Source organism: Nilaparvata lugens, chromosome 5, assembly GCF_014356525.2.
Source record: "Nilaparvata lugens isolate BPH chromosome 5, ASM1435652v1, whole genome shotgun sequence".
Lineage (NCBI taxonomy): Eukaryota > Metazoa > Arthropoda > Insecta > Hemiptera > Delphacidae > Nilaparvata > Nilaparvata lugens.
This window is the reverse complement of record NC_052508.1, coordinates 12,008,438-12,022,486: the sequence shown is the minus strand read 5'-3', so window position 1 is coordinate 12,022,486 and position 14,049 is coordinate 12,008,438. Positions and strand designations below refer to the sequence as shown.

The window sequence follows — 14,049 nt, the reverse complement described above, 5'->3', positions numbered from 1 at the left end:
AGTGACTCCATTTAAATAACATGGGAAGCATCTCTATTTTAAAAACTTACATTATAATAGGTAGAAGGTCTAAGCTCAGATGAGAAGCATAAAGAGGTGTCTGTCATTGAGTCAACTGATTCAATACCACAACCAGAAATTTGATCAACTCATGAAATATATGTTTGTATGGTATTATATTCTTAATATAAGTAGACGATAAAAATTTTCACAATTTTAAAAATATCTTATTCTATTCAAAATACCAGCCAACAAATATTTTTGATCTGCAATTCAAATCTGAACCGCGTGATCTGGAGTCAGCCATTTTTGGTAAACACCCAGCTGATTGTTACAACTTTAGCCGATAGATAGCGCAATCGGCAGTGCCAATCAGACTGCCGTGTTAAAGTTTTAGATTTTAGGTTATGTTGTTAGGAACATTGTCACCAATACGTAAGTTATTAAAATTTTATTTGCAGTTTCTATAAAAAATGTAGATGGAGGAAAAATGTTGTGTACATCACGAGTGAAAAATACTTTTTCTCCCTCAGGAAAATTGTTGCCCTCGGCTTCGCCTCGGGCTTCAAACTTTTCCTCAGGGAGAAAAAGTCGTACTTTTCACTCTAGATACAAATAACATTTCGCCCCACTTGGATGTAATGAGCTGGTTTACGTGCGTCATATGGAGGCCGAAAGTGATTGTTTTCTGACCAGGCCGGTAAAATTTTTACGGCCCTAGGGCTGTAAAATAACCTTGAAGTCAGCTGATTCTGATTTGATGTGAACGTGTTTACAAAATAGTTTATGAAACGGAATCAGTTTATGTTTCTAGAATTGAATAAAGTTTTTGCAATAAGATACTATCATTTTATTTGGATGAATGAATACAAATGAGATATTATAAACTATTCAAATTCAATTTTCAGAGTATAATAGAATCTAACCTCAAACCTCCTAGTAAAGCGTTTATCACGGAACATGGTGGAAAACGGAATCATTTTATGCTTCTAGAATTCAATAAAATATTCTGTAATAATATACTATCATTTTATTTAAATGAATAAAATACAGATAAGATATATATTATAAACTATTCAAATAATTCGATTTTCATAGAAGGATAGAACTTCTAACCTAAACTTCCATTGACATTCGATCACATATCAGATGGCCGAATTTCAAGTGTGCTAAAACAGCTGATCAAAACTTTTTCAAGTGTGATAAACCAGCTGATCAAAACTTTTCATTATTTGTGTTTATCATTCAATAATTAAAACATTTATAATAATATCATCTTATTGTCATTTGGAAGAATAAAAGTATAAACTCAACCTCTTACATAATTGAACATAATCTTTTAGTTATTTAGACAAATCAGAATAAAAATAAGAATACTTGGACATTTCTTGATATTCAGATTGCTAGAGCTATGACCTTCCACTTTTGCTTTCGGAAGTGCTTATAATAGACAATGAGAATAATTATTATTCTCATATATATATTTTATTATTTCTGTGTGGCGAAAAATTACGTTCTCACCATGGGCAAAATGTTTTTCCGGCTCTCAATCTTTTCTAGTCCTCGGCCTACGGCCTCGGACTTGAAACCGATTTCGAGCCAGAAAAGTCTCATTTTCGGCCCTAGGTGCGAAATATACTATTTTCTTTTGAATGTCACTTCTCTCAAAATAATGGGCGTCGTAATGCGTAATAATTTCATAGTAAATAACGGGGAGAATGTCTCCTTTCTATTGGTGTCTGGATAATTTCATCCGAACTATAGTTATTTTTTAATTAATATTTTTTTCGTCAATGTCGAGACATTTCAAGCAAAAAACAAGAAATTTTCGACATGCTAGAAACTTTTTTGTTTCAAAAGATAAGTGGGTGGTGAAAGCGAGAAAGTATTTCAGAAATAATTGAAATAGTTTTTTCAATTGTCAAAAGTAGTCGGAAGTGAGTTTGGCATCTCAGGAGTTTCAAAGTCAAGGATAGCGGCGAATAAAATAGTCTATGATTATTTTTAACAAGAAAGAAGTTAATATTCCATCAGATATACTGGTATCAGCTATACTCTATAGAAGACAGGAGCAAGGCCAAGAATCGGTAACACTGTTCTGCTATCTTTATCCACTACTATTATAATAACATGGACTTCACGTATGCAACTCAATAATTTATGTGAATATATTATGGAAAATGGAGTGATTCAACTTAACAACATTAGCTACTAGCTATTCTCTATAGAAGGCATTGGCAAGGAAGAAATTCGGCAACGCTGTTCTCCTATCTTCCTCCACTGCCATTATAACGTGGAACTCAAAATACTACTCAATAATCATGTGAGTAGATTATGGAAAATTGAGTGATTCATCTTGACAACATAATCATTGACGTTGACAACTCGTAAATAACCAATTATAAGTTCATCAATCATAAACACATAAGCTTACATCTAGTCAGGGAAATCCTCAACTGAAAACTCAGCTCTAGTGTGGGATACTTGCATAAGAATAAAACGTGACTATCGAAATTCGCATGTGTCAATATGATTAAAGAGAGTAGGTAATAGTTTGGACTACTTCCCATCATATAAGAAAGGAATGTGGGGCTGTGTCTTCATGTTGTATACTCGCCCACGTCCCAATCAGGCAGTTGATTGTATGCAGATCAGCTGATTGAGCATCCTTCTACTCAAGTAGAATAGTATTGTAACAGGTTAGCAAGCAAGTATAATAATCAAAATGAAGGATTTGTATAATCTGTCTCAATTGTTTATCAAATTTCGATAGGGGATCCAAGCCCATCCAACTGTTTTGTATCAAACCTGATATTTATGTTCTTTTTCTCTACGTAATCTGTCTCACATATTTTTTATCAAAATTGGAGAGGGAACCCATCTGTGCTATATCAAGCCTGTTTTTTCTCTCTAAATAGACATAATATTTGGACAATTTAAGACAAAATAAAAAATTGGAGAAGTTTTGGGCAATAGCCTGTTTTTTCTTTTCCGACTATTGTATTCTTTGCTCTATCAAATGAATAAATGAAAAAATAGTAGTTATGTGAATAAAGATATTAATCCTAGTACCCTTTTAAATTATTTTGTCACTACATGCTCCAGCTATTAGTAGCCGAAACATGTCGTGACGAAATAATTATAAGGGTACTCAGATTCATATTTTTATTTACATTAAAAGTAGCCCTAAAGAAAAAAGACAATAGTTATGTGCTCTGATATGGATGTATTTCATTGAGGATAATAATACAAATAATAATTGAAGATAATTTATTCTTACTTCACAATTTTGAGATGATTTTTTGTGAATTGGATAGTGAATAAAAGGTATTACCCAAGGTACTAGAAAGTATTCTAGGTACATTGGTCTTACCTATTACAGTGAGGTCCATGTTGAAATGGCAGTGAAGAAAGATTGGAAAACGGCGTTGCCGATTCTCTGCCTTGCCACTGTCTTGTATAGAAGATAGCTGATACCGGTATATCAGATGCAATATTATAACTGTACTAGCCGTCAGGATCGCTTCGCTCGCCGTATCCGTCTAGCCAGGGGGCTCCGCCCCCTGGACCCCCGACTGGATCGTCCAAGAATGAGATCAGCAGGCTCGCTTCGCTTTTTTCGCTGCATTTTTCATTTGAGCATTTTTATCATATGTTAGGACGATCCAGTCGGGGGTCCAGACTAAACGTCTGGCTAAACGGATATGGCGAGCGAAGCGAGCCTGACGGCTAGTAATATAATATTCCCAAGAATAGCTCTGATTGAAGTAGCAGTGCCCAATCAATTTTTCCGCGTTAAATGCATTTCAATCTTCAACTTGGTGCCAACCTAACAAAGTCAACTCAACTTAATGCCAACCTGACAAAATTATTAATTTAGTTACCAGTTAACAACTGTTTCGAAGAGGTACTCTCTCTAGATTATAGTTCTATATTATGGTTTGGACATTTTTAAATTATAATCGAGAGAATAAGGAGAAGAATATACATGTTAAAAGACGAACTGTAAACCCTTAAAAACCACCCTTAGAGTTAAAATATTGCCAAAAGATTTCTTAGTGCGCCTCTAAAGGGCCAACTGAAGGTCCGGTAGATTTTTAGTTCTGCGAGTGAGTGAGTGAGTGAGTGAGTGTGTCACTCAGTCAGTCAGTTAGTGAGTGAGTGCCATTTCGCTTTTATATATATAGATAGAAGATGCAATTATTAATTAAATTTTATTCGTCAAGAAAAAATATTTTTCAATGATTACATAAATGAAGAATAAATAATTCTGTTAATTGATTATATTTCTTCATTGTTGAAAAACGATCTGGCAACGTTGTAGAGCTAATGAAAATAATAAAAACACACATATATTGACAAATCCTACAGTTGTAGAGCTAAAAAAGGTAGTGCTATCTGCTAATGAAATAAATACACACATATATTGTCAAATCCTACAGTAGAGCTAGAAAATGATAGTGATATTTTCTTTATCGAACGATAGACAAGTATAGAAACACCAATGTTAATCAAATACTGCCATTATAACTTGGACCTCACTATGTGAAGATGATACAGAGATGATACGGAGATTATACAACGATGATACAAGGATGATACAAAGATGATACAAATATGATACAAGGATGATATACAAGGATAGCAACACCAATACTTTAGGACCTCACTGTAGCCTTATTGAATGAAGACTCTTGTAATTGTCACGCTGTCAATAATTATTTTTATTACCGTACTATTAGCAAATTTCGGTTGATGAATCATTTCATCAATCTCCAAAAAACACTTTGAATCCACTAAAAATCACTAAAACTCTAGAATCTCCTGTAATCAAACTTTTCAAGTTAATCATCACTCATACTGTTCTCCCATAATGAGGTCCACGTTATAATGGCAGTGGAGAAAGATAGGATAAAAACGTTGCCGATCCTCTGTATTGTCACTGCATTCTATAAAAGGTAACTGATACAGGTTTATTGATGTAATATTAACGGTTCATTCTCGTTTAAAATAATCAATTATATTTTATTAAGAAATAAATTTTATTTTTCAATAATCTCATAATGAATTTTCATAATTAAGATTACATTTTTTGTTAATTAATTATTAATTCTACATTGTTATAAGACGATCTGGCAACAGAGCAAAGCGAGGAAGAGATAGCGCTATCCGCTGTGTTGAATGATAGACAAAGATAGCATACCATTGCTAATCAAACACTGCTATTATAATAACGTGCACCTCACTATAGGCTAATTTCGAGAAATCACTAGTTTCAAGATTCTCCCACTACAGGACCTTCAGGTGAAATTGTAATGATACAGACATTTCCGCTCGAAGCTCTGATTTTCAACGCATCATTGGAAAACTGACCGTCAAGGATTCATTGTTCATTCAATTCATGCATGATTCGTGTGCAGCCTTTCAATTTCAAGCAACCTCCAAATTAACTGTTCTTACTTATAGTACTCCCCCTTCCACAATCTTCTTCTCTCTCACTCGCTAACGTACTCTCTCCTTCACTTTTTCTCTGTCACTCTTTCTCTCTCTATCATCAGAGAGAATAGAATATGCTCATAGAATTTGCTAATATCCAAACGAATAGGAAATTCGTTTATCTCCGTTATGATTCACTCTCCTTTGAGCTACCAAACTATCTTTCTTTGAAAAGACTGTAAAATAGTCAATTATGATGAATCTTTAATCACTTGACTTGACGGGCTCTCATTTTCAATAATATTATTTCTTCGCTGAAAACATCATAGATAAACTTTTGTTTTGTTTGTGCTCGACTTATCGTATGGCATCAGACAAAATCTCATTTACTTGATGGGACTCGAACCCACAACCAGTCAGACTGACAGCAGAACTTCAAAATTGTATGACCTACGACTGTATTATTTGAGAATAGCGTGGTAAAGGAATAGTCTATAATATAATGAAGGAAAGAATTGGCTTATACCCGAACGGGATAGGAAATTCACGGATGACACATCATCATGTCTGAACTACTGAAGTGATTAACATAAAATTTTGCATGACGATTCTTGATTTACCAAGGATGGTTATAGGCGTATTTTCAGTTCTTTAGGTTTTCTGTTTGTCAAGTGCTTTAATCAAATCCTTGCGGAGCATGGGTCACATGCTAGTAATTAATAATGATCAAGTATTGAATATAACAAAATTCTCATGAATATAACATATTATATTTATTATTAAACGAAAATCCCAATTAAATGCTGTAAATCACCCCGAAGACTTCTGCTACTGCAAATATTGACAATAGGGTAAACAGTAATATGGAAACTCGATGAGCGAATTCCCGGGCTGACAAATAATTTTTGTATAGTTACGCTCATCGAATTTCCATAATTGTTGATTGTCAATAGATGGTATAATGAATTACACAGAATCTCATATTCTTTGCTTTTCACCCTGTTGTCAATATTTGCAGTAGCAGAAGTCTTCGGGGTGATTTACAGCATTTAATTGGGATTTCCGTCTAAAAATAATTATTCATTAATAACCATTTGAACAAATGCAACTTCCAATTTATTTTCATCTGTAATATTATATATTTTATATTTTATTGGTGAAAGATTGAAGAGCTATTTTCAACACATTTCGTTTTCAAGGACACAGGAAATACTTCAGGAACTTCATCATTTGTAATAACATTTTATTCTCTGTGTACATGCACGTGAACACAATTGATCATAACAAATGTGAATGGATAGTTTGTGAAGTAGTAGAGGCGTGTGAACAAAACGCATTGCAGTGAGTTTATTTGTTGTGGAAGGACGCGGCGTAGCGTGAAAGCAGTCAGCTGTTCAGTGCACCGTTAGCCGCTGCTGTTGACGTGAGAAGAGGCGCGAAAATCTCACAGCTGCGCTGTCAAGGTCACCGCTGCACGAGAGAAGTAGTGGCCTCGATGAGAGGATGCTGCGAGAGAGGAGAGGAAGGAGAAAGAAAGGAGAAGAAGAGAAGAATTGAATTGAATACGAAGGAGATAAATTGAATAAGAAGGATAATGTTTGATAAAGATGAGAATGATTCAGGAGAGGAGATTGATAGATTGATAAAGGAACAGAGAGGAAATGGTAAGAAGATGAAGATGAAGATGAAGATCAAGAAGAAGAAGAAGATAGGCCCAGATTGATGAAGGAACAGAGGGGAAATGGTAAGAAGATGAAGATGAAGATGAAGATGAAGATGAAGATGAAGATGAAGATTAAGATGAAGATGAAGATGAAGATGAAAATGAAGATGAAGATGAAGATGAAGATAAATTGATGAAGAAACAGAGAGGAAATGGTATGACGATGAAGATGAAGCTGAAGATGAAAATGAAGATGAAGATGAAGATGAAGATGAAGAAGAAGAAGAAGAAGAAGAAGAAGAAGAAGAAGAAGAAGAAGAAGGGGATAATGAGGGAAGAGAGAGAAGGAAAATTGATTGTGGAGACGAAGATATATACGAGAAGGAGAAGGTGAATAGAGTTACGTTGAAAAGAGATGGCAAAGGAAGGGTGGTGATGATGATGGGAGAGAGATTGATTGATTGATTGAGTACTTTATTTATGTAGATTACAATATATACTGGCACTTATATACAATAGCTTACAATACAGCAAAATTATCGATGAATTTACATAATATAGACTAAGAAAATAATTATTGAACTGTATATGATATGAAAAAGTAATTTGTAATATAATAACTATAGATAATTATATTGTTATGCATCTACATAAATTGGCGGAGCTTTGGACATATCAATTGTCCATTCTTCGAAAAAAATATTTGAAGTATCCTTCCCACTAACTCTCTACCAAAGATCAGAGATATATAGATAATTGCCTTTATTGAACGTTCTCTAAAATATCACAAGTAGAGAAAAGGATTTGAATGAAATATAAGAGAGAGGAATGAAAGACAACGAGGAGAACTAGAAGGAAATTGAGCGTACTTGGGAAAAATAAGAGCAGAAGAAAGATTCAATGACTGTATTACCATAGGATTGGGAGAAAAAGTGGAGTAGATGTTCATGAAGTTGGAGCACTCATAAGTAGAATAATTAGATGGGCAACATGAAAAGAAATGGTATGAATTCATATGCATAATGATTTATAAATTGGTTAGGAAAGAATTAGATGAGGATTAGGTATGATAGAAGTCAGAGAAACAAACAAACATAGAGGAATATTTAGGAGGAAAGAAATGAGAAGATGAGAAGAAGATGGTGAAGAGGAAGAAAACAATACGAATAAGGGGAAAAACGATTGAAGACGATTAGAAGAAGAAGGAAACAAGATAAATAGGAGGAAAAAACAAGAAGGAGAATACAAGGGAAGGGATGACGACGAATAGATGCCACTATCACAGCTGAAAATCAAAGAAACATTGAAAATCATGTTATATTAGAGTTTAACATGAACTGAATATCAAAGAACTCAGCTGAGTTTAACCACGGAAGAAGCATAAAGTAGTGTTTCTTTCATCTGTGGTTTAACAGAGTCTGTTAACAAACAGCTGAGTTTAACAAGTGAATATCAGAGAGCCAGAAGCAACAAGCAAAAATCAATAAGCAACAAGCTAACAATCATCAAACAAAATAAACATGAAAATATGACGATGAGACAAAAAAGATGCGGTGAAGGAGAAGAAAAGAAGAGAAGAAAAGGCGCGCTCAAATCGGTCGGAAGGAAGTGTGAGAGATGGCGCGCCGTTTCGCAAACGCTGATAAGATGTCAGTGAGCGGAGAGGGAAGGCAGTGACCGTCAGTGACTGAGTCAGTAAGTCAGTGTCAGTCAGTGATGGGTGATCGGTCGAGTGACGCGGTAGTCTCTGAGACATGAGTCGCGTGCGGTGGAATCAGGCGTCTGTTGTGTCACTTATCGTTTAGTTTATCAAACAAACAATATTATTCGAACAATTGTTTCATAGTTGAGGATTCTCAAAAGTACCCTACAATATTATTGTTACTTATCGTCTAGTTCTCAAAAGGACAATTCGAACAATTGTTTCATAGTTGGGGTTCTCGAAAGTGCCCTACAATATTATTGTTACTTATCGTTTAGTTCTCAAAAGGACAATTCGAACAATTGTTTCATAGTTGGGGTTCTCAAAAGTACCCTACATTATTATTGTCGCGTATCGTCTAGTTCTGAAAAGGACAAAACGAACAATTGTTTCATAGTTGGGGTTCTCAAAAGTGCCCTACAATATTATTGTTAATTATCGTTCAGTTCTCAAAAGGACAATAACATGTGAACAATATTGTGGGGGATTCTCAAAAGTAGGCGACAATATTAATTGTTTTTATACAACTGTTTGTGAACTAGTGTGAACTATAGTTATCATCAAACGCTGCTTCTGTTCCAAGACTCTAAATTTGATTTTTTTGTAAAATTGTTCAAATTAGAGAGACAAATTCTCTTGTCAAGTGATAATTGTTATTACCAAAATTAATGCTACTGCTTTTTTTGACTCAAGTGATCACATCTGATAAAATTCTCTCCACACTAGGAAAGACCTACAATCGCTTGTAAAGAGTGTTTGTATAAACAACTCTTTGTAAAACAACACTTTGGTTTTCTTATAAGACCTAATGCTGCTGTAGCTACTATTTCAGGACTCAAAAGGTGGATGCCAATTGACAAGGACTCTTCACTGACTCGTACAATCTTTGTAAAGTGGTTGACAACCTTTGTTATCCTTGTAAATCTTTGTTAAAGTGTAACCACTTTGTTAAGTGGTTTGTACAATTGTTGCACGATCGAGGAGGCCTACAAATATTTTTACAAAGTGTTTTTACTACGTCTCCTGCTATAGGACAGTAGAGAATGTTTTTTTTCCGGCTATACAACCAAATTGAAGAGCTCAACAATTTCTCCGGCTAGACAATCATTGTTTAGTTGTAAAACAGTTGATAGAATTGTATGTACAATAAGCTATTGCTCCAAATAATCTAGAACTGAAGGGTGCACTTGTGCTTTGGATTAAACTGATAGTTTTCCACTATATGATGCTGCAGGGTGAAGTATGAAAAGTTCTATACTCTGAAGAATTAACTTAGAACACACTCAGTACACTTGTACAATTATGTGGCTGCTTTTTGACTGAAGAGTAAAATAATTGTTTTTACCAAGTCCTTGTTAGTATCAAGTAGTGCCTTGCTGTTACTGCTGATGTTCAAGAACTGAAAAGTGCAATTTCAGGTAGCCTACAATCTGAACAATGTTTGTACAAAGTGTACCTTTTATCATTGCTGATTTGTAACACAAAAGTACTAACTGTTTGTGAAAAAGTGTGCAATAATTCTTGTTGGGACAATATTGTTTGTACAACGCTATTGCTGAGACTGGACTGAAGAGAAGTGCAATTGTTTGTATAAAGTATATAAACGGCACCATTGCTGTTGCTGCTGATCCATAACGCGAGAGTACCAACTGTTTGTACAAAGGTGTACAATTATTGTTGGGACAATATTGTTTGTGAAATGCTATATTGCTGAGATTAGACTAAAGAGTAGTGCATATTGTTGGTACAAAATAGAGCGTCGCTAGGATGATACTGAGAGGTTGGCAAAGACGTCGTCGACGGCGTATCCTGCCAATGCTACTCTTCAACATAATGCACTTCACCTATGATTTCATCAATCAGGCTGACTTCCTAATTGGTAAGCTGTTATTTGTTGTATCTGTTATCAAAAGAAAAGATGGCTCGTTGGGATCAAATGTGGCATTATTTACAATTAATCAATTAATACTACATTTGATTGATATTCTACTACTGTACAATTAATTTATATGCACTTAAACTTCTAGGGCTACTGATAATTAAAACACACAATGAAAAATAATTGGTGTAAGGGTAAGCATTCTTGACTACAATTAGGAGGTACCGGGTTCGATACCTGATCTGATAAGAAATTTTTGTGTAGTAGCTCTCATCGAATTTCCATCTAGCTGTTTACCCTGTTGTCAATATTTGCAGTAGCATAACTCTTGAGGGTGATTTACAGCATTCAATTTGTATTTTCTTTTAATCCTATTATATTAAGCGAGCAATTTCTGTATATATGTATATCTATATATATTTATATGGTTATGTGGTTATCTGGTTATCTGGTTATGTGGTTATATGGTTATATGGGTATATATTTATGTTCAACGGATCTCGAAAACTGCTCTAACGATTCTCACGAAATTTGGAACATAGAAGGTTTATGATATAACAATTTGATTGCACTAGGTCTCATCCTTGGGAAAACTCGCTGAACGACATTATTAGGATAATTCATCCTTGACTGAAACAGCTGTGAATAGTAAAAAAAGTGAGTGAGCGAGTGAGTATGTGAATAATCAAAATATCGCATTCCCGAAATTCATAAGATGACGTTTAGCCAGCTGTGGCATATAAACACGATAATTTTAGAGAATTGTGTTCTGTTTATCGATAAATAAAAATAACGAGCAAAGCCAATACCTACTATTACTTCAGGCCCCACAACTAATTAATGACGTCATAACATGTAGATTGATTCTTCCTAGATCGTAGTAGTTTCTACTAGCTTATCAATGTAACTTTTGTTACTGTATCAATTTTTATTGGATGGAATACTATCTGAATTTCAAATTAAAGACACTTGTATTTTAATAAATAGAAATTTTATTGAAATAAAAACACTTTATTCCACAAATGCAATAATTTATCCATATTTTCAGATTGGTAGACATAGGCCTACTCGATTCAGTGATAGAGCTATTGATAAATTCATCTCAACCAAAAATACTTAATAATAGCCTGTATCAGAGTCGAAGGAGAGGTAAATCAAAGATAAACCAAATTTCCTAACTCTTTTTTAGGAAAGAGGCTCCCACAAACTTGATCACAATTGATCTGTAGTACAAAGAAACCCATCAGGAGATGTTTTTCAGTTAGGTAAAACCTTTAATATTATGATGTTATGGGCAGTTCCAACACTTTGCATTTACTTTTAAATTTATTAATTCAAAAGTTCTTTCACACACTTTATTCACACTGTTCTTCCACACTCTAATTACACTGTTATTTCACATTTTATTTACACTGTTCTTTCACACTTTAATTAAATTTTCCACTCACACTTTATTTACACTGTTCTTCTACACTTCATGTAAACCGTTGTTTTGTAGAATTGAAGCTCTTTCTTCTTATCGCTCGTATCCATTTTCGTTTCAAAGTATCATCTTTTGAAAAAGTAAAAAAGCCGTTTTAAACTTTAAAACCGTACGGAAACTTTTGGAATCTTGTTATAATTCCCGCAACAATTAGGTACACAGCAGTATCCCAATGATTTAAAACCCCAAATTCATTATTACTTTTCACAAACAAATATTAGAAGAATGATAAACAAACCATATTCATTAAAATGGAACACCGTGAAAATTGAATTTGTAATTCCAATTTTGTTGATTACCATATCAGATGCGATAACAAGCATCAGCGCCCTTATTTCGCTTGCTTACCGCCAGTAGATCATCGATGATCTACATGTGATGACGTCATAGTTTATTAGAGATCAGTTGTGGCAATACCTACTACTACATGTAGTAGTAGGTATTGGTTGTGGGGCCTGAAGTAATAGTAGGTATTGGCAAAGCTCGGTGCCCCGATATTGATAATTGAAAGAATAACTTCTCTCTCGAAAACAGCTCGACTTGAAAAGAGTTGGGACAAGAGTATTGTTGAAGATGGAATAAAGGGTAATTGAAAGTTTTTAATTGTGAGTTTAAATTTATATGAGCTATGATCGTAGATAGAGAGAAGCAATCTTCCATAGATTTCTGTCAACAACAGAGTAAAATTATAATTTGAAATCGATAGAACCGTTTGTATACTCACTTCAATTAACTACGAATCCAATCAAGTGGATAGAGTTTGGAACAGTCTAAACATGTAGCATTATTCAACAAATGATTCATCCATATTTAATTCGACAAGAGACTCGTTGGGAATGTCAAATCTAGTCGTCCAAGAGTCCAATATAATACTCTAATATAGTCCAATATTGAGTCTTCTTGAATGATGGAAAAGCTATGTCGAAGTTTCAAACAAATTTAGGAATACTTGTACTGGGTGTGGCAGGAAGGGTGGATGTTTTTAGAACAGATAGTATTCTGATTTGGGTAGTCGGATTGGGCCAGCTGAAGTGAACATGTGTTCGGTAGATCATACCATTTTTTCTAGTCATTGTTTAATCGGCATCATGGATTCGTGGAATGTGCAACATCGTGTGTTTACTTACGACAGTTTTGTGCGTAATAATGAGAGTATCATTACAGTTCAGCGCGAGTTTCGTCGTCATTTCAATCTTGCGAGAAATGAAAATGTACCCACTCGTAACACCATTTTACGTTGGGTAAAATAATTTCGTTCAGTAGGAACAGTAATTAATAAACGACCACCAGGGGCTCATCGCACTGTACGCACTCCACAAAATGTGGAAAGAGTTCGGCAAGCCATACTCCGTAGTCCTAATCGATCTGCTAGGAGACATTCTTCTGAACTGAACATCAGTGATCGGTCAGTAAGGCGTATTTTACATAAAGATCTAGGATTTCATCCCTACAAAATGGCCATGGTTCAACAATTGAATCCTGGCGATTATGTAAAGCGGCTGAATTTTGCTCGAGAAATGGAGGCCATATTTGACCAAAATGAAAACATCATTTTGTTTACGACAGATGAAGCACATTTTCATTTGAATGGTACCGTTAATCAGCAGAACTATCGTTATTGGTCAGATGAAAATCCAAAATTAATGCATGAGAGACCATTACACAGTCACAAGGTGACAGTTTGGTGTGCTGTGAGCAGTATATTTGTTATTGGTCCATACTTTTTTGAAGACGACAACGGGACCACTGTAACTGTAACCTCAGAACGTTTTAGACAGATGTTCACTGAATTCTTCCTTCCTGAATTAAGAAGGAAACGTATTCCTATCCGGCAAATATGGTTTCAGCAGGACGGGGCGACAGCTCACACAGCAAGAAATTCAATG

The 14,049-nt window shown here is 34.7% G+C and overlaps 1 protein-coding gene across 2 annotated transcripts in view; it reads left to right on the top strand.

The window, feature by feature from the left end:
- The window catches only part of LOC111058003 (phospholipase A1 VesT1.02), a 71,363-nt gene that overhangs the window by 5,213 nt on the left and 52,101 nt on the right, over window positions 1-14,049 (top strand). The window contains exon 1 of one of the 2 annotated variants that reach the window (XM_022345497.2): window positions 9,845-10,680. The exons of the other annotated variant lie outside the window; for it this stretch is intronic. Within the exon in view, the coding sequence (XP_022201189.1) occupies window positions 10,569-10,680 (112 nt within the window). The 5' untranslated portion in view covers window positions 9,845-10,568. Of the gene's footprint in view, window positions 1-9,844; window positions 10,681-14,049 lie in introns of those variants that run through there. 2 annotated transcript variants of the gene reach the window in all.